Source organism: Rutidosis leptorrhynchoides, unplaced genomic scaffold (assembly GCF_046630445.1).
Source record: "Rutidosis leptorrhynchoides isolate AG116_Rl617_1_P2 unplaced genomic scaffold, CSIRO_AGI_Rlap_v1 contig589, whole genome shotgun sequence".
NCBI classification, from domain to species: Eukaryota; Viridiplantae; Streptophyta; class Magnoliopsida; order Asterales; family Asteraceae; genus Rutidosis; species Rutidosis leptorrhynchoides.
In genome coordinates, this window is record NW_027266809.1 from 1 (window position 1) to 20310 (window position 20310).

Below are 20310 nucleotides of genomic sequence, written 5' to 3' on the forward strand. Positions count from 1 at the left end.
AACTATTTAAATCTTATCCGGTAATTCTAGCAAAGACTATAAATAAACCCCTCTACCCTGGTTTAGAAATTACGCTCTCAGCTTGTTTCTTCTTCATCAGACTTTTCGTGGCATTAAAGGTTAGTTTATTTAATTTATCTGCTTTATTTTTTGTTTTAACAAAGCCAGTTAGGGAGGTTTAGATTCTAATTAAAGTTTGTTATCAGTTTGTGATGATGGCTAGGAATTCAGCTTTCCTAGTAGGAATTCTGCTACTATGTTCTCTTGTTGGATCCCTAGCACAAGGAGAAGAATACTTGGCATACAAGGATCCTAAACAGCCGTTGAATGTTCGAATCAAGAATCTAATGCAGAGAATGACCCTAGCCGAAAAGATCGGTCAGATGACTCAACTCGACAGGACGGTTGTCACTCCCGATATCTTGAAGGATTTCTCCATCGGAAGTGTCCTCAGTGGTGGAGGAAGCGTGCCGCATCCTCAAGCCACCCCTCAAGATTGGATTAACATGTTCAATGAATACCAAAACGCCTCTTTGTCTAGTCGTCTTGGTATTCCTATTATTTATGGTATTGATGCAGTCCATGGCCATAATAATGTCTACAAGGCCACTATTTTTCCACATAACGTTGGTCTTGGAGCTACCAGGTATAAATCTTTTTAAAAAGTTACAAACTAGTCCTTATATTGTTTTTCCTGGCTTCCTCTGATATATGATGATTGTTTATTGCAGGGATCCTGAGCTTGTTAAGAAGATTGGTGCTGCTACTGCTCGGGAAGTCAGAGCCACCGGATTAAATTATGCATTTGCCCCTTGCATTGCAGTATGCAGAGATCCTAGATGGGGAAGGTGTTACGAAAGCTATAGTGAAGATCCAGCTATTGTCCAAAAGATGACTGAAATTATCCCTGGATTGCAAGGAGATCTTCCATTGAATCATCCCAAGGGAGTTCCTTATGTTGGTGGAAGGTAAATCTATAATAAATTCAATTATGCTTACTGTTCATATACAATATAAATTCAATTTCTCATCAAATTGTTGTGATTTTCCTTAGGGATAAGGTTGCAGCCTGTGCTAAGCACTTTGTTGGTGATGGAGGCACTGTCAAGGGCATTAATGAGAATAACACCGTCATCGATAGACATGGTTTGTTGAGCATCCACATGCCTGGATACTACCATTCCATCATCAAGGGTATCTCGACAATCATGGTTTCTTATTCAAGTTGGAATGGCGAGAAGATGCATGCTAATCATGATCTTGTCACCAACTTCCTTAAGAATACTCTCAAATTCAGGGTACTTCAATAATTCCTATATTTGCTTTAATTTTATTTTTTTCCTTCAACGAGAGCCGAATCTTATCTATTTTGTCAATTTTGCAAATTGTAGGGTTTTGTTATCTCAGATTGGGAGGGTATTGACAGGATTACAACTCCTGCACATGCAAACTACACCTACTCGGTTGAAGCTGGAGTTGGAGCTGGCATTGACATGGTTAGTACTTAATTATTACTTTAATACTAATTTACTAATGAGTTTCGTAATTAATTAAATATCTAATTAGTCTTTGTTCTTTTGTTTATCAGATTATGGTTCCCAAAAACCACACAGAGTTTATCAGTACCCTGACTGACCTTGTTAACAAAAAAGTTATCCCTATGAGTCGCATTGACGATGCAGTGAGGAGAATTCTTAGAGTGAAATTCATTATGGGATTATTCGAGCAACCTTTTGCCGATGATACATTTGCCGCGGAGCTTGGAAGCCAGGTTAGCATACAACATAAGAATAAAATAAGTATTGTCTAATTGAGCTGTTTTTTTTTCGAATCACACTGACTTGAATAAATTTCAATTTATAATAATAATATAGGCTCACAGAGATTTGGCAAGAGAAGCTGTTAGGAAATCACTTGTTCTGTTGAAGAATGGTGAAGATGCCGATAACGCCGTCCTTCCTCTTCCTAAGAAGACATCCAAGATTCTGGTTGCCGGAGCTCACGCCGACAATTTGGGTTACCAATGTGGTGGCTGGACTATTGAATGGCAGGGACTTAGTGGGAACAACATCACTTCAGGTAGTTTATCTTTTTTGTTGATGAAATTTATCTCTAAACTTGCTTTTATTATAAAATTAATAATTAATCGAACCATTTTTGTAGGAACGACAATCCTGAACGGAATTTCATCAGCAGTTGATCCCAGCACTGAAGTTGTCTACAAGGAAACCCCAGACGCAAAATTCGTAAAATCCAACAACTTTGACTACGCCATTGTCGTTGTCGGAGAGACTCCATATGCCGAGACTAATGGTGACAGCCTGAACCTGACGATGTCGGAGCCAGGTCCTAACGTGATTAAGAATGTCTGTGGAGTTACAAAGTGTGTCGTCGTCGTCGTCTCAGGAAGACCAATAGTGATGGAGCCTTATCTTGAAATATTGATGCTCTAGTTGCAGCCTGGTTGCCTGGATCTGAAGGACAAGGTGTTTCTGATGTTTTGTTTGGAGATTACGGATTCACAGGAAAACTTCCTAGGACTTGGTTCAAGAATGTTGATCAGCTTCCGATGAACGTTGGTGATGCTCATTATGATCCACTTTTCCCATTTGGGTTTGGTCTGACCACCGAGCCTGTCAAAGCCTAATTAATTAGTACATTTTTATTTTTATTTTTTGCCTTAGGATTTTCTTTTTTCAGTGTTTGTTAGAATCGTGAAACTCTTAGTTGCTTCAAGAAATTTAGTTTGTTGATTACAATAAAGTTTTAATATATATTCCTATCCCTTGATAAGTCAAATCTAGCCTACTTTTCTTGGATTTTTCTCATCTTTAATTTGTATTACAAATTTCCAAATGATTTGCGACTGATTCACCCCAATCCTATTCCATTGCGTCATTGCTACGTACTCTCTCTCCATCCCAAATTACTAATATAAATATAATTTTTTATTTTAAATTAAATATAAATTTTTTAATAAATTTAATTATATTTTTTCATTATATTCTCATCATCTTCATCTTTATATTTTCATATTTTTTTAGAAATTTTTTAATCAATACAAATATAATTATATTAAAAAATAAATTTATGAACATATTTTTTTGTTTGTGTAAAATTTCCTAAATTAATATCTGAGAAAAAGGTACATGAGTAAACGGTAATGATGTGATTATTATTAAACAAACTCGTCAAGTTATTCGAGTGACTTCTTATCCATATTTTTTATGTAGGCCGAAATTATTAAATAAAAAAAGAAATAATATTATCGGTTGTTAGTAAGTATTGAATACTATTATGAAGTACGCAATTATTGTACGTACATACATCATTATTCTGTAAAGTAAACGGGAATCATGTGATTTTTTTTATATAGAAGATTTAGATTTATATTCGACAATAGTCATGTGATTATTATAAACAAAACAGTGCCAAACCGACTACCTAATTATTGTGACAAGCAAGCTTAATTAAATACTATAAGTGTAATCCTCAATATCAAGAGACACTATATTGCTACTTTCACCCAGTAAGTGCTCGGTTTCCTCGCCGTTAAATGGTCCACACAAATTCTCGTGTGACCTTTTAATTCTGGCAAGCTCCTCAGTCACTCCTCTCATGGTTGGCCTGTTCATGCCACTTCTGTTTAGGCATTCGTTGGCAAGCTCTGCAACAACTTCAACTTCCTCTATTTCGCTGTCATCGGCTAACTCAAACCCCAAAATTTGAGATAGATTTCCGTTCTTCATCGCATTGAAGAAATGTTGAATTATATTTTGGCTGCCATTTCCTCCGGCTGGCTTCTCTCCTGTTAAAATCTCGACCAGGACCACTCCAAAACTGTAGACGTCACTCTTTTCCGTTAAAATACCTGTCATTAGATACTCTGGATCAAGGTAGCCTAATGTTCCTTGTATTTTGGTTCCTAATGCAGTATGGTTAGGAGAAATTAGCACTGAAGCCCCGAAATCGGATACTTTTGCCATGTAGTTGTCGTCTAGGAGTATATTAGTGGACTTAACATCGCTATGAATTATTGGAGGGTCTGCTAAAGAATGTAGATAGTCAAGTGCAAGAGCTGTTTCGGCGGCAATCCTCAGACGAAGTTTCCAGTTTCGTAAGTTATTGTTCGGTTGCTTGTTGTGTATGTGTTCGAAGAGAGTTCCATTAGAGATGAACTCATAAACTAGCAATGGCACTTTGGTTTCTAGGCACAATCCTAAGAGCTTGACAGCATTCTTGTGATTAACTTGTGAAACAATTTCGATTTCGTGTTGAAACTCGTGATTCATCAGCTGCTCCCTTTTCACCTCTTTAGGCTTCTTGATCGCTACTTGGACATCATTTCCTAAATCTCCCTTGTACACGATACCAAACCCGCCTTCACCAAGAATATTACTCTTATCATAATTATTTGTAGCCTTATTTAGCTCTCTTTCGCTAAAGATTCTCACCCTTTGGTGATTCAAAAGTTTGCCACCATTTTCCATAAAATATTTCTGTCTATTTCTTCGCTTGATTATGTAGAAAAATAGCAGGACAATGACCAAACATCCAATGACTGCTCCCACAACTGCATGAAATATTGAAACCAATTATTAACATGGAGGACCTGATTTTGTATATTATGAGCAAAAATTTGATTAGTATCTAGAGTATTCATTTGGAATTCACATAATAACATAAAGTTTTCTAAAGAAAAATGTTACCTGTGACCGTCGTTGTAAGACGGAAGCCACGACAACCACCTTCTACTTTACCTTCACCGTGCATCCCTAAAGGACATTTGCATGTGTAGTTTCCATTTGTGTTTTTGCAACTTCCTTCACAATAGTAAGTTTTTGGTTCCTTACACTCGTCAATGTCTGAGATTTGACAATATATAATTAGATCATATGCATTCATATCGATCAATAAACCTTATCCTTAATTTATTTTATGAATGAATGATAAAATTTTACCTTCACATCCTTCTTTAAGATAGGGATTTCCAGAAAATCCTTGACTGCATTTACATCGATAGCCCTGTCCATTTGGGGACAAGAAGCTGGTGGCGTTATTGCCACAGATAGTTGAGTTATATGTTTGTGTAACCACCCAATCCAGCGCAACGTCTGATCGTTCTCCCATTTCTTCTGGACTGAAGGAGAGACTTGACTTTGATAAGTTGAAGGAGTTAACTTCTGCTAAAAATCCGTATCCGCAGGGATCAGAGCTCTGCTTGGAGCTGTCACTGATAAGAGAATAGAATCTAATATTTAAGGTGGTCATGCTTTTGGGAATTGCGATTTGGCAGCAACCGATACTTGAACAAGTGGTATCCAGCTCAACTATTTCTGAAGAGTTACACAGCGAGTAACACCCACTCCCGAAATTGCCCTCTTTGTCCGTCATGTACACATCAGTGGCACATCCCAAACCAATGAGCTTGTTTCTGGTGTCTGATAACATATACGTTCCATACTCTTTTGATCCACCTCCATACTCTTTTGATCCACCATACAGCGTTAAGTTCATAGTATGGAATGGGTTATCGTAGCAATCAAATGTTCTAGGAATGCCGACTATCACTGTGCCGTTTTCTATCGATATATTCCGAACAGGAACATTCCATAACATTAGCTGATCGGGATAACCAGTTTTGGTGCGATCACATACCAGGAGGAAGGATTCGCTTAAGGCACACCTAGCTTCATCTATCCCAAAAGGATAAGTGACATGAGTACCCCCACACTTATCCTCACAGCCAGTCAAATCTTGACAACTTGTTGAAAGGATGTGCCATGCCAATGAGAGAAACAACACAACTTGCTTAAGCTTTCTCATTCTGCTACTTCTTCATTTCCACTTTTACTTGATGACTCTAGTTTTATAGCCTGATGAAAGTTTGAAGTTCAATTTTTTCCCATTTCTTTTTTCCCACTAGTGAATGTAAAATACTACATGTTGATGTTGCCAATTTGCCGGAATATGTAAATTGTTCTACCTAATTCAACTTGTCATTTTTAATTGGTGTTATATATGATCACACTTGGATAACGATGTATATATGTATGATAGCCCAAATAAACATTCTTTTATGCAATACTCCGATCAACATTTCTCTCTGACTTTTCTCATCTTTTGTACGTCTTCCAATTTCCTAGCGACTGATTCAACCAATCATCTCATCCGATTGCGTCACAGTTTCGTAGAGCTTGCAAAATGACCCTTGTGACTAGCTGACCAGTAATCACAGAGAGAATGATTCCTTCCACAACTGCAAGAAATAAAACCTATAGTTTCAAAAAAAAGAATTTGTTCCAAAAGGATAAGTGACATTAGTACCCCCACAGGTGTTGTTACAGCCATTTAGATTCTCAGAACTTGTAGAAAGGATGTGCCATGCCCATGATAGAAACAACAGTACTTGCTTAAGCTGTCTCATTATGCTTCTTACTTCTTCATTTACACTTTTACTTAATGACTCTTGTTTTATAGCCCGATCAAAGATTGAAATTCAACTTTAATTTTCCCTTTTCTTTTTTCACACTAGTGAATTGTTCTACCTAATTCAATCTTACTTTTCTTTTTTAATCGGTATTATGTACGGTTAAAACTCTATAAATTAATAATATCAGGATCGGAGAAATTTATTAATTTAGAGAGTTATTAATTTATCGATAAATTAATAATTATTAATTTAAAGAGTTTTTAACCGATTCAACATAATTCATATTTTTATATAAATTAAGTAATTATACTGTACATACCAAATAAAAAGACAAATTAGTCTATATCTCTTAGAATTACATTGCAGCGAACTTTGAGACTCGATAGTTGTACTGTGTTCTTACTTGGTGGCAATGGCTCCAAATAGACTTGAACTTTAAAGTAAAACAGAAACTATAAAATCATATTTTAATAGCGTAATATATTTTTTTTCAGTTTCTATGAATTATTAATTTATGATTTTCTTGAGAGAAAAAATTATAAAAAGATTTCTCGAAAAATATTATCTTATTATTTTATCGAGTTTTTCAATTGTTTACATTGTCCAAATCGAAATCGGACAAATTTATTATTTTAGAGAGTTTATTAATTTATCGAATATTAATTTAAAAAATTTATATTGTATGATGAACACTTGTAGAAGGATGGATGATAGGCCAATTAAACATTCTTTTAGGCGATGCTCCAATCAACATTTATCTCTGACTTTTTCTCATCTTTGGTATTCCAATTTCCTAGCGACTGATTCACCCCAGTGATCTTATCCCATTGCGTCATACGCAAAACCCGCAACAACGGCTGGTTTGATCTTGAAAAGGCATTAACCTCAGAAATAATGAATTAGCTGGTTGATTTACCCGGATTCGTTAAGATCCTGCTAAATTTTATTTTTGTTTTAATCATGATTGATTGCTAATGTGTGTTATAAACGAAGGCAAGAATGATTCCGACTTGTAGGGTTGCTTAATAGCTTCCCGATCTCTAGTTATATGCTCGATTAATTAAGAGATTTCTAATCCCCAGTTGTAGCATTGTTTATTAACAGCTTCTCGATCCCGATTTGTATTTAGCAGCATCTGGATCCCGAGTCGTAGCCTTGTTTGATTAACGTCTTTCCGATCTCGAGTTTTAGGCTTGTTTAGAAGCTCCTCGATCTCGAGCTGTAGCCTTGTTTGATTTACACCTTTTTGATCGCGAGTTGTTTATAATTTCCCAATCCTGAGTCGTTGGCTTGTTTAAAAGCTTCTTTTTTAGAGCTTCTAATTAATATTGAAAAAATTGAATTTTTACCCTATTGTTTTATAATGATGGAAATTTAAACTTGCTGTTTTGAAATTTTAGTTTTTACCTTCATTGTTTGAAAACGTTAAAGGATTTAAGTTATCTCGTTTTTGATGGCAATTACTCGTCCTACGTGTCAAAATTAACTAATAAACAAGTGACATATGTCACTCTTACATGTACAAATTGCCATGTCATATAAAGAATATTTATTTTATAAATTTCCAAAAAAAATATTTTTATATAATAAATTTAATGTAATTTATAAATAAATTAAATTTAACCTGATTTTATATAAAAAATAATAAATTTTATATAAAATAAATTGTATTAAATAAATATGAGATATAAATAATAATTAATAATTATTTTAAATATGATAAAATCTTATTTAATGATAAAAAATAATACTTATTAATAATAAATATTATTATAATTTAGGAATTCAAAGCATTTATACAATTCAAATTATTTATGTAAATAAAAGGAAATTTGATATATAAGTAAAAAAATTATTTATGGAATTCACATTATTTATAAATATGAAAATTGACCACAATTTAATCTTTATCCCATTATTTATATATCAAATTTTATTTTTATTCTATAAATAATTTGAATTTTTAAATCATAATAATATTTATCGTTAATAATTTAATATTTTCCTACCATTCAATAAGATTTTATCATAATTAAAATAATTATTAATTTCTATTTATACCTCATATTTTATTTAATATAATTTATTTATATAAAATTAGATTAAATTTATTTTTTTTTATAAATTTTATTAAATTATAATTTATTATATTATATTAAATTTATTATATAAAAATATTTTAATTTTTTTTCTGGAAATTAATAAAATAATTATTGTTATATGACGTGGCAATTTGTCCACGTAAGAGTGACACGTGTCACTTGTTTATCGGTTAATTTTGACATGTATGACGAGTAACTGCCACTTAAGACGAGTTAACGGCAGAAGGATAATTGCTTTAACGTTTTCAAATAGTGAGGTTAAAAACTCAACTTTCTAAACAACAGGCATAAATTCCCGTCATTATGAAATAGTGAGGTAAAAGCTCAATTTTTTCGTTAATATTGCTTGTTCGGGCCGACGATCAAATATGACCCGTTGACCCGAAATCCGTTTCGGTATTTTAATGGGTGACTAGGACCCGTCTAACTTCTTAACCCAGCCCAATCCACCCCTGATGAGTCGGGCCAGTACAGTCGACGGATTTTGTTATCATACTCATATGGGCCAATTATCAAACAAACGGCCAAAATAATACCGACGCTAGTCTCTCCACCTTACAAAATCGGTTCAATTAATCATTTTGTGTGAGTGGAATTGAAATGACAATTGCACGGTTCATCGGATTAAACGAATACCGAGAATACCCTTTTTTTTTATTATTGCGAATGCAATACATTTTTCTCGTCTCTCGAGTCGAACACTTTCTGGTGATCTCTATAGTCTCTCATCTCATGACTGTCATTCTCTCACTCTAAGAAGAAAAACCGAAGTGGCGTTCGGACTCTAAAATTGACGTCTTCTCTGAGTGATGACAGTGATGACTCCAGCTCCAATCGATGTAAGTTTTCAATCTCTTCTTCTCCTTTTCTTTTTGTATCTTTTGTATTCGATGCGTAAACATGATGCCACTGATCGCTTATTTATGTTAATTTTATCTGACTTTTGACTTGCTAGTTTAGTTTTTCGTCTCTGTTAATTGCGTTTTCGTATGCATTGGCTTTTGTGTGCCAGTTGAGCCTCGAAATTGAGTATTTTTTTTCCTATCGGTCGATAATTTTTGTTTCTGTGATAGGTGTTAACATTTCATTTTTCATTTTCTATAAAACCTGTTTGTTCCGATTTACAAACTCCTAGTTATTTAGTATCGTCATCTTCTTCTTTGGTTTGATCAGCAACAAGAGGACGAGGAGATGCTCGTTCCCCAGTCGGATTTGACTGACAATCAGGAATCCATGGAAGTGGAAGGTACTGCCTCACTGTTCCTTTATCTTATTTTGGTCTACTCTTAATCAGTTTGATCTGATTGAGTAGTTTGGTTTCATCTGTCATAAATTTGTTAGTACCATCTCCTCGGAGAATGTGCAGAATTTAAATATTTATGAGTTATATGTTGGTTACAAGTCAAATTATAATTACTATTTTTTTTCCTTGGATTTCTTGGGATAAGGTGCTTTGAATGTTCATGCCATCAATTTAAAAAACTTTGAAGCTTGATTGAGTTGTTAATAGTATCATTTAAGTTTCTCATTTGCTTTTGATTTACTGGTTGTAGTGCAACCTGAAACTGCCATTGTTGCGGAGAGTCAGCCGGCCGAGGAACCTCCTGCTCAGTCCAGATTCACATGGAAGATTGAAAACTTTTCTAGGCTGAATACAAAGAAGCACTACTCGGATGTATTTGTTGTTGGAGGTTATAAATGGTATTGGTGACATCTTTTTTAATTAGGAATGCGTTTTCTCTGTTTTGTTGCCTGCAGCTTGGGCCTGGGAGAACAGTATTTTCAATTATCCGTTTACTTGGTGCTTGTAGGCGTGTACTTATATTTCCAAAAGGAAACAATGTGGACCATTTATCCATGTATCTGGATGTTGCGGAATCAACAAGTTTACCCTATGGGTGGAGCAGATATGCTCAGTTTAGCTTAGCAGTTGTCAATCAAATACACAACAAATATTCTGTTAGAAAAGGTATTCCTTTACTGAACTATAAGTAAGTTCATTTTGCACATTTGTAAACAGTTTTAGTTTCTAATGAGAATTTATAGTTTGTTTATAGCTTAAGATCAGCGACCTGGCTTCATAATATTTATAGTGTTCTCTCTTTCGTTTTTTTTTTCTCGACAAGTATGCTAGGTGTTCTATGGTATTCTTGTAATAGACCCTCTTAATATAGATTATGAAAGGTGCATTGTATGGTAGATAGTTAAATGACAGTGGTCAAGTGGCATTCTTTAATGGATATTCAAACATTCACTTATTGTGATTAATCTCTTATATTTTACTTTTGGAGTGCATGATGGATATGATCTCTGTAGATGTATGTAATAAAAGACATGTGCTATTGTGTAGTGTATTGTATCTTTTTCATCCTTGGTAATAAAATTTTAAGATCCCTGCTATTGTCTTGCTATATTGGTAAACTTTGTAGGAAATAAAGTGAACAAAGAGGGTTTACTTTTGGTCGCAAATTTGTGGAGTCAGGGTCGTGTTTACTCATATTTGTAATAAATTTTGTCCAATTTCCGTTGACAGACACCCAGCACAATTTCAATGCGCGCGAAAGTGATTGGGGATTCACATCCTTTATGCCTTTGAGTGATGTATACGATCCAAGTAGAGGCTACCTGGTGAATGACACTCTTCTAGTTGAAGCAGAAGTTATTGTTCGCAAGGTTCTGGACTACTGGTCATACAATTCAAAAAAGGAGACTGGCTATGTTGGTCTTAAGAACCAAGGAGCAACGTGTTACATGAATTCTCTCTTGCAAACTCTGTACCACATCCCTTACTTTAGGAAGGTTGGCATTGGTTGAAAATGTGTTAACAGTGATACGTTTTTTGGTGTTTATTTGGTATACTAATCTGGATTTGATGTTTCCAGGCCGTGTACCACATGCCCACAACTGAAAATGATATACCATCTTCAAGCATTCCTTTGGCTCTGCAGTCTCTCTTTTACAAGCTTCAGTACAGTGACAGCAGTGTTTCAACAAAAGAGTTGACCAAATCATTTGGGTGGGACACTTATGATTCCTTTATGCAGCATGATGTTCAAGAACTTAACAGGGTCCTGAGTGAGAAACTTGAAGACAAGATGAAGGTTTTAACTAATGACGTTATGTTGTTTGGAAGTCTCCTAGTTCGAACTTTAAATCTGATCATTGTCAAAAATTTAACAGGGAACTGTTGTTGAAGGCACTATACAGCAGTTATTCGAAGGGCACCATATGAACTACATTGAGTGCATAAGTGTGGATTATAAATCTACGAGAAAGGAGTCTTTCTATGGTATCTTTCATGTATTTCAAATGCTTGTTTGCTTTGTGGCTATGTTTTGATTGTGAGATTGCTAATCTTTATTTGTTTCGGCAGACCTGCAGCTAGATGTTAAAGGTTGCCGTGATATATATGCATCTTTTGATAAGTACGTAGCAGTTGAAAATCTTGAGGGTGATAACAAATATCATGCTGAACAATATGGACTGCAGGTTAGTTCTTGTTTTTGAAAAGTCAAAATCTGGCCGGGTATTCTTGGTGTTCTTATTTTCAGCCAGCATGACAGCTTTTCTATGTGTGCTGCTAATTCTGTCATTGACACGGGTTTCTTACATTTTTCTGTTGTAATGACATAGTTTTATAAATCAATGGATGATAACATACTTGTTGACATATACAGGAAGCTAAGAAGGGCGTGCTGTTCATCGACTTCCCCCCTGTACTTCAGCTGCAGCTGAAACGTTTTGAGTATGATTTTATGCGAGACACTATGGTCAAGGTTAGATGACATAACGTTTTGAGTATGATTTTATCATTAGACTAGAAGCTTTTTTGAGTAATTTCCAGCATCTTGAAGACTGTAGATTTCATATTTGTTATATCCATTTTTTTTTTCCGTAGATTAATGATTGGTATGAATTCCCTTTGCAACTTGACCTTGACCGCGAGAATGGAAAATACTTGTCACCTGAGGCTGATAGGAGTGTTCGCAATCTATACACTCTTCACAGGTATAACCATGCTGGTGGCATTAATGTTATTGTTGTTTAGTACATAAATTAAATACTGCAGTATTACGATCAGTATGCAAGGATATCCTGCTCTCGATCATTGTTAGGGTTAAACTAGTGTCTTGACAGATTGAGACATTTAAATGCGAAAGCTAAAAAAGTTCAAATTCTGCTTGTTAGCTCATTCCCCTCATTCAATGTTCCTATAAATAACGGCTAAATGGTACTTACTTTTTCATAAGGCTGTGATTATGAGGAATTAAATTAGAACCAAAAAAAGCAGTTGGCATAAAGTATAAGGAATTTTCTTCAGTTGTTACCATGCCATGGCAGCATATACCTCGTACTTGGCACTTTGATATATGTACCATCACTTGTCCTGACATTGCTGCGGAAGCTCATTTTGTTCCTTCTTTTTGTTCATGTTGCAGTGTCTTGGTTCACAGCGGTGGGCTTCACGGCGGACATTATTATGCCTTTATCAGGCCTACTCTCTCTGATCTGTGGTATGTTGTATACTCACATCTGTCATTTGTGTACTTACTCATGCTGACATGCACAACTCTATTGCGAAGCTTGTTGCTGTGCAGTTGTCTCAATGTTGATGCTTGCATGCACTAGTCTGTTGTATTCTTAGCCCAATAGGAAAAAGCTCATTACTGTTCATCTAAATTAGGACTGTAAGTTATATTGATTTTGACTGTTATGCATTGTTCTCTGTGTGCCATATAAATTCTTATTGTTTGCTTGGTACTTTTGCGGACCATGAATTTAAGTGCCAGGCAAGATATCCAAGTATTTTTTGTTTGTAAAGCTTTCACGTGGAATATGGTTGATTTAGTGGTCTGCAGGTTGTGTGGGGAATTGTTTACTTGACATTAATTCGGTCATTTTTATTTTTCTAATTTTGGAGTATTGTCTTTCAATGCCTTTTAAAATGTGTTTAGGTATAAATATGATGATGAAAGAGTGACAAAAGAAGATATGAAGAGGGCATTAGAGGAGCAGTATGGTGGCGAAGAAGAGGTACTGCTGCACTGACTCTTTGTTTGTGATGTTTTTCTTTCTGATGAACCATTTACTTCTATCAGATTTCTTTCACTATTTGTTTTGGTATAACCCTACTTATGATTTTACAGTTGCCACCAGCTAATCCTGGATTCAACAACACACCCTTTAAGTTCACCAAATATTCAAATGCATACATGCTGGTGTATATACGTGAAAGTGACAAGGATAAGATAATATGCAATGTGGATGAGAAGGATATAGCAGAGCATTTAAGGGTAAGACGGTTTTATATAGTTTTATGCTTAAATGAGCTCGAAGTGATAGATTGACAGTCAAGGAACTCCTGAAATTAAATTAAGCTTTGTATATCTCAAGGAAAATTCGCCCCTGGAAAGCTTCTAATTGAGATGATTTCTAGTACGCTTATAGTCATTGCATGAGGCTATTGAATGAGTTGCTCATATGTGGCTTACATTGTTAGCTTCCACATGGGGTCTTGGAATGACTCCGCCAAGTACTAACAGAAAAATGAGTCATATTTAGATGATCTATTGATCTGTATTAGTTTGAGCGGCTTGTTCATCCATTGTTTGATTTATACTGTTTCACCTTGTGTGGATTCACCTCAATTTCCCAGGAGAGGCTGAAGAAGGAACAAGAAGAAAAGGAGCATAAAAAGAAGGAAAAGGCAGAGGCACATCTGTATACAATTATAAAGGTTAGTTCTTCTATCGCTAAATATGTGGCGAGTAACTTAGTGCCCAAGTTTTTACTAATCAATAATTAACCGGTCCTAGGTTGCACGGGATGAAGATCTTGCAAACCAAATAGGAAAAGACGTTTATTTTGATCTTGTAGATCATGACAAAGTGAAGAAATTCCGTATTCAGAAGCAGACCCCTTTCCAACTCTTCAAGGTATCATTCAAAGATAGTTTGCAATTCTGTCTTTCGTTTTTTTCTGTTTACTGTTGGAGTTAATTGTTCTTGCTTTTTACTCTTTCCAAGATGTTGTGACAGTCATCTTATACTTGTTGTTTAGTCTCATGAAAGCCTCATATGTCCAGCAACTGAAGTAACAAACCAGTTCACTCTACTTTAATAGATAGACTAGGTTATACTTATGGTGTTATTGGCACACTGACTAGAGTATCACATTTGAGAAGACAGAATGAGAGAGGAAATTCATAAAGAGTTCCTGATTTTGTTGCCCTCATCTATTGTCAACATGGCTACACTTCGTGTCAGAGTCCTAAGTCCTTATATATCATAAGCCTTTATAACTTTTACTAGTAAGTAATAGCATGTGTATTGGAGTGTTGTCGTGTCTTTCCTTTCATAAGTTTGTAAGATGGTATGAGTTTTGCAGGAAGAGGTTGCTAAGGAGTTTGGGATACCCGTCCAGTTTCAGCGTTTTTGGTTATGGGCAAAGCGCCAAAACCATACATATCGTCCCAACCGGCCATTGACACTGGCAGAGGAAAATCAATCTGTAATATTTTACTCTTGCTGCTTCTTTTAATATCTGTTTTGGTTCTCTGTCGATGTGGCTAATAATCAGATCTTCATTTTCATTGTAGGTTGGGCAGTTGAGGGAGGTGTCAAATAAGGTTCACAATGCGGAATTGAATCTGTTCTTGGAAGTTGAGATTGGACTGGTAGTTGTCTTTTCAATTGGAAATACTTCGAGGATTAAGACTTGTCTCGTTTGTTATTGTTAATAACACTTATCATACAGGACTTGCACCCTGTTGCTCCACCTGACAAGACAAAGGAGGACTTCTTGCTGTACTTTAAGCTTTACGATCCTGAGAAAGAAGAGCTACGGTACTTTTGTTATTCTTCACCTTTTTATTTCATCCTGTGTTTTGGTCATAGAGGTCTCAGCGAGGTTTTCTCTTAACAGCGGATATGTAGCCTAAAACAGAGTTAAGTGCAGAAGAGGTATACTTAATAGAATTTTTAGCACAAGATAGATGCAGAAGAGATTATCGGTTATGTAATACACCCCAACTCGCTTGGCATTATGGGTTTGCATGGTGTTGTTCTGGGCTGTTAGGGGTTTCATGTTTGCCTTGACATGCTTGTGCACTCACACAATCTGATTGTTTTTCTCCAAAAGTGCAACTCCATGAAAATGTCCTAACCATTTGTTCCTTTCATTTCAGCTATATTGGAAGACTCTTTGTTCAGAGTAGTAGCAAGCCAACAGATATTTTATCCAAACTAAATGAGTTAGCACATTTTGCTCCCGATGAAGAAATTGAACTTTATGAGGTTTGTTTTTCATTGCTGATGTTTCCGAATAGTAGTTTTTTTCCCCAGGATTTTCCCACTCTTAGAGTTAGAATATTAAAGCGAGATTGGCTAGAATGGTTGATCTTTTGAGTGCTTTTTAGTTATTTAATACCTCTAGAAGCAAGAATTTAGGATTCTAACTGCTATAAAGTGAACATCATAAGTTTTTTTTGCCTAGCATGACATGTCTCGTTCTTGAAAAGCGGACCACTTGTTGATCTGAACATGAAGCCCATATGTTTGTGTGCCATTCTTTTTGGCGTGTAAAAAATGGTGGCCATTGCCTATTTTTTAGTGTCGCGTGAGATTTGGTATTTGACTATCTATGTTTAGGTAACGGCATTCGACTTTCCAATTTTTTTAGGAAATCAAGTTTGAGCCCAGCGTCATGTGTGAACCCATTGATAAGAAATGCACATTTCGATCCAGCCAGGTATAATGCTAATCATTTGCGTTCCATGAATTGTGGAGATATTTCTCATGGTGGTTATATACAACTGTGGCTTTTCTTTCTTTTTTTCAGCTTGAAGATGGAGACATTGTTTGTTTCCAGAAATCTCTTCCAGATGAAGCTATTGAACAATATCACTATCCAGATGTCCCTTCGTTTCTCGAATATGTGCACAATCGCCAGGTGATCTTTCTTCTTGCAAAACAGGCTAGCCGTGTTGCTGCAGAGCATTTTGCCATCTATGATTTGGATAGTAAAGTGATGTGAAAGGTTTTACCTATAGCTACACCAGTTTTTGATGCTTATTCATGCCACCCTATGCCCATATCTATGGCCCTACTCCGATTTTGGGTGGGCCCTTCAGATCTAATGGTCTAGAGGGCTCGCTAGGTTTTGCCAACTTCACTAAAATCGGAGTCATGCCATTGACAATTAGTTTAGCTTGGGTATATACTTAAGAAATATTCTGGAAGTAAATGTTTGTAGTGCGGCCGAACTGAGATTTTCATAAAGACAGTACACTCACATGACTAAAACTTGAATAGTGAACCCTATCTCTGGAATTGAAATGTTTATCCGTATTTTGAGTTATGATTTGTTAAGAATAGAATCTAGGTTTTGAAATCTTTGCAAGTCCTATAAGTTCCTTGTTGAGTAAACCTCTACTTAACCAGGCCTAAGAACTGGAACTGGTTTCTATGATTGAAAGTCCCGAAGCATGTCATTGGTAATTCTTTTATCTATCTGGTTCATATTCATTAAATTTCCACATTCAATGCTTCTAAACTTGGAGTCGTCACCTTTTTTATAACTCCTGTATCCAAAGCTCAATATGGGCTGCTCTAAAAATTTCCTCAAATGCTAGTGATAATTAATGAGCTTAGATAATAGTTATTGATATCGCAGGATGTGCGATACATGTCGGTTTACAATTCAAGACCTCAGCGATGTGTGTTGGGTTGTATCGAATTTCGTTGCATCGCCTCAATTGTGCGATATGAATGTTACACGATACAGATTTCCCAAATCTGGCTTAGAAATGGGCCTAATTTGTGCTACGATACACGATACAGATTTCCAAATCTGGCTTAGAAATGGGCCGGGTTCTTGTTTCTCGGATAGGATAGGAGATTTAAACCATATTTCTCTGAAAATCTTCATACATTGTTCCTAGACTAGATATCAATTTAGTGTAATTTAGGTAAGTTTTATATGATGAGAAGAAATATATCTGTAAGTTTATTTTTAAGCATTTAAATGGGGTATATATGTATCTTTCATAATGATACACAATCAGAAAGAGGCTCAGATACACGATACGTATCTCCATTTGACAACTATCATGTTACCTGTATGCACTATACCCTATTTGCTACTTACCTTTCCATTTGACCTCATGGATCTTTTCTAAGCGTATTTTTTTCTTGATTTAATCTATTGCAGATTGTTCACTTCCGATCTCTGGAAAAACCCAAGGAAGATGATTTCTGTCTGGAATTGTAAGTGCAGGTTTTGGCAAAAAAAATGTTATCCAATTAATTCTTATGCCAATTATTCTTCTCTCTCATGTACTTATTTAGTAGCGCTTATTCGCTTATGCCGACTTAAGGTACTTAAATAACTACAAAAACCCACTTTGTATTTCTTGTGATATGTCATTTTAAATGGAAGCTATTTATAAGCATTCTTCCTATGGGAACCGAATAATTCCCAGACTAATTCAAAATGATTGATTATATCCCATGAAAAAAGTTTGTACAATAGTTTATTATTTACACCGTCTCTCGTGGTGCTGCATGTGTGGATTTGAAGGTCAAAACTTCACACCTATGATGACGTAGTTGAAAGAGTAGCTCGTCATCTTCGATTGCAAGATCCGTCCAAAATTCGGCTTACTTCTCACAACTGTTACTCTCACCAACCAAAACCTCAACCCATTAAGTACCGAGGAGTGGACCGTTTATCTGATATGCTTCTCCACTATAAACAGGTTATATAAACTTGCAACTTTTGATATGAATATATGCAGTCCTCCAAAATATGGTCTTTAACACTTTCCTGTATTGTTTTTGGCAGACTTCTGATATACTGTACTATGAAGTTTTGGATATTCCTTTGCCAGAATTGCAAGGTTTAAAAACTCTGAAAGTAGCATTTCTTCCTGCTACTAAAGATGAAGTGAGTAGCACAATCATTTATCTGCACAAGCTATTTATGCACAGTTAGAGAAGTCTTAAAATTAATTTTGCTCTGTTACCAGGTTGTAATTCATACTATAAGGTTGCCGAAACAGAGTACCATCGCAGATGTGATCAATGACCTCAGAACTAAGGTTGTGTCTAAATTATATTGATGCCGAATTTTCACTCAGATTCTATTTTATTCTAATGGTGCCTAGTACTAAACATCTATTTGGTAGAGCTTAGATTTTCTATGATTTCATTTCTTTGTGGTTTACCAATATTGGATAGGTTGAGCTGTCGTGCCCAGATGCAGAACTTAGGCTGCTGGAAGTATTCTATCACAAGATTTACAAGGTGTGGAACATTCTTGTTGTTGAAACAGATTAGAAATTTAAATATAATAGATGAAAATGTCTAATTCATAAATGATTTCTGGCTGCTCTTTTGATCTTTACTAATTTAATGTGATTATGGAGTTCTGCTTTCAAAATCTGGCATGGTTCTCAATGATTCCTCTTTAAACTTTATATAAACATGGCCGGGGAGGTGGAAAACTGTCGTTAATTGCATTAGGCTTCCTCTGATGTTTTATGAGTCTTCCTTTCATCGCATGTCATCTCTTTCATTGTTCCCCATCCCAGCTTCTGCCCCTTATAAATTTATCTCCCTCCATCTGACCTTTTGTGGCCCTTTGATTCTCTAATCTTTTGTATCAGATATTTCCTCCAAATGAGAAGATTGAGAACATAAACGATCAATACTGGACATTACGGGCGGAAGAGGTGAGTGTGTTGTTTACTGCTTGGGATAAAAGCTGTGAAATTGGTGGTTCGGAGTCGTATATTGTGAATGTTTGTTTTGGTTTCATAATTTTTCTTAACTTTTCTTGTTTTAGTTTAACATACATAGTCAGAGTTAGTGATTGCCTTTAAAACTTTTCCAAATGTCACAGATTCCGGAAGAAGAAAAAAATCTCGGTATACATGACCGCTTAATACATGTTTACCACTTCATGAAAGACACGGCTCAGAATCAGATGGTAAATAATGCTTGAAGCATCATCAATTTCTCCTATTGTTGATGTAATCCATATTATATCGTCTGTGGTAAGCCAGCCTTTAATTATATGCTACCGTCATCTATTATGAAAGCAGCAAATCCAGAACTTTGGGGAGCCATTTTTCTTGGTCATACACGAAGGTGAAACTTTGGCTGAAATAAAAGTGCGAATACAAAAGAAATTGCAAGTTTCAGATGAGGAATTCGCCAAGGTAAAGCTCTACTTATTGTTAAGTCCATTTTATACAGACAAAAACATTCCCTAGTAAATATAGAATGAAATTGCATCATCCCAGAGTCTCATGAATTTATTCAAATTGTTTTTGAGGTAGTATTTGTCTTTAGAATGTAAGAAAGCTTTTCCTTTTTTCCAGTGGAAGTTCGCATTCCTCTCACTTGGGCGGCCAGAGTACCTTGAGGATTCTGATGTTGTCTCCAGTCGGTTTCAGGTGTGTATAATAATAATAATAATTATTATAATTGTTGATGGTAATCTTATTACCTGATTGTTTTAGATCTCTTCAATTATTATCATCTCTTTTGTTTTCTCAGAGACGAGATGTTTATGGTGCTTGGGAGCAGTATCTTGGCTTAGAGCACTCCGACACAGCTCCTAAAAGAGCATATACAGCTAATCAGGTATGTAGCTGAATGTTGCTTCTTTAAAGTACATTCTAGTGATCCCTGTCTCTCTTTTTCACAATTCCATATTATTTGTCTACAGAATCGGCACGCTTACGAGAAGCCAGTTAAAATCTACAACTGA

At 35.5% G+C, this 20310-nt stretch overlaps 2 protein-coding genes and 1 pseudogene across 3 annotated transcripts; 2 read left to right on the plus strand and 1 right to left on the minus strand.

Moving 5' to 3' along the window:
• The first annotated feature begins 212 nt into the window (after window positions 1-212).
• Window positions 213-2647, plus strand: LOC139884693 (uncharacterized; annotated as a pseudogene).
• An 823-nt stretch (window positions 2648-3470) lies between these two features.
• On the minus strand, window positions 3471-5826 carry LOC139884698 (wall-associated receptor kinase 3-like). The gene is made up of 3 exons (XM_071868694.1): window positions 4962-5826; window positions 4710-4865; window positions 3471-4573 (listed from the first exon to the last, which is right to left on the minus strand). The coding sequence occupies exons 1-3, from the start codon at window positions 5824-5826 to the stop codon at window positions 3471-3473; spliced, it is 2124 nt and encodes a 707-aa protein (XP_071724795.1).
• Window positions 5827-9344: 3518 nt separating this feature from the next.
• Window positions 9345-20310, plus strand: LOC139884697 (ubiquitin C-terminal hydrolase 12-like). 2 transcript variants are annotated; one of them, XM_071868693.1, is made up of 32 exons: window positions 9345-9378; window positions 9716-9781; window positions 10089-10236; window positions 10347-10504; window positions 11069-11334; window positions 11418-11636; window positions 11716-11824; window positions 11909-12024; window positions 12213-12311; window positions 12434-12543; window positions 12975-13049; window positions 13491-13569; window positions 13683-13829; window positions 14192-14272; window positions 14352-14471; window positions 14923-15045; window positions 15134-15211; window positions 15292-15380; window positions 15722-15830; window positions 16216-16284; window positions 16375-16485; window positions 17746-17801; window positions 18115-18292; window positions 18379-18480; window positions 18563-18634; window positions 18774-18839; window positions 19202-19267; window positions 19438-19524; window positions 19640-19756; window positions 19919-19993; window positions 20097-20183; window positions 20269-20310. In XM_071868693.1, exons 1-32 carry the CDS (start codon window positions 9345-9347, stop codon window positions 20308-20310), a joined length of 3354 nt encoding a protein of 1117 aa, XP_071724794.1. The 2 variants fall into 2 exon arrangements, with proteins under 2 accessions (XP_071724794.1, XP_071724793.1); XM_071868692.1 differs by having other exon boundaries at window positions 9345-9374; window positions 9709-9781.

Bases quoted from the DNA above. Each gene is read 5' to 3' on its own strand.
- LOC139884697 (XM_071868692.1), top strand. From the start codon at position 9,345: ATGACAGTGATGACTCCAGCTCCAATCGAT. The intron at 12,544-12,974 runs GTATAACCATGC...TTCATGTTGCAG, and splicing joins AATCTATACACTCTTCACAG to TGTCTTGGTTCACAGCGGTG. The intron at 13,050-13,490 runs GTATGTTGTATA...AAATGTGTTTAG, and splicing joins CCTACTCTCTCTGATCTGTG to GTATAAATATGATGATGAAA.
- LOC139884698 (XM_071868694.1), bottom strand. From the start codon at position 5,826: ATGAGAAAGCTTAAGCAAGTTGTGTTGTTTCTCTCATTGGCATGGCAC. The intron at 4,866-4,961 runs GTAAAATTTTAT...GTCAAATCTCAG, and splicing joins TCTTAAAGAAGGATGTGAAG to ACATTGACGAGTGTAAGGAA. The intron at 4,574-4,709 runs GTAACATTTTTC...TATTTCATGCAG, and splicing joins TCTTACAACGACGGTCACAG to TTGTGGGAGCAGTCATTGGA.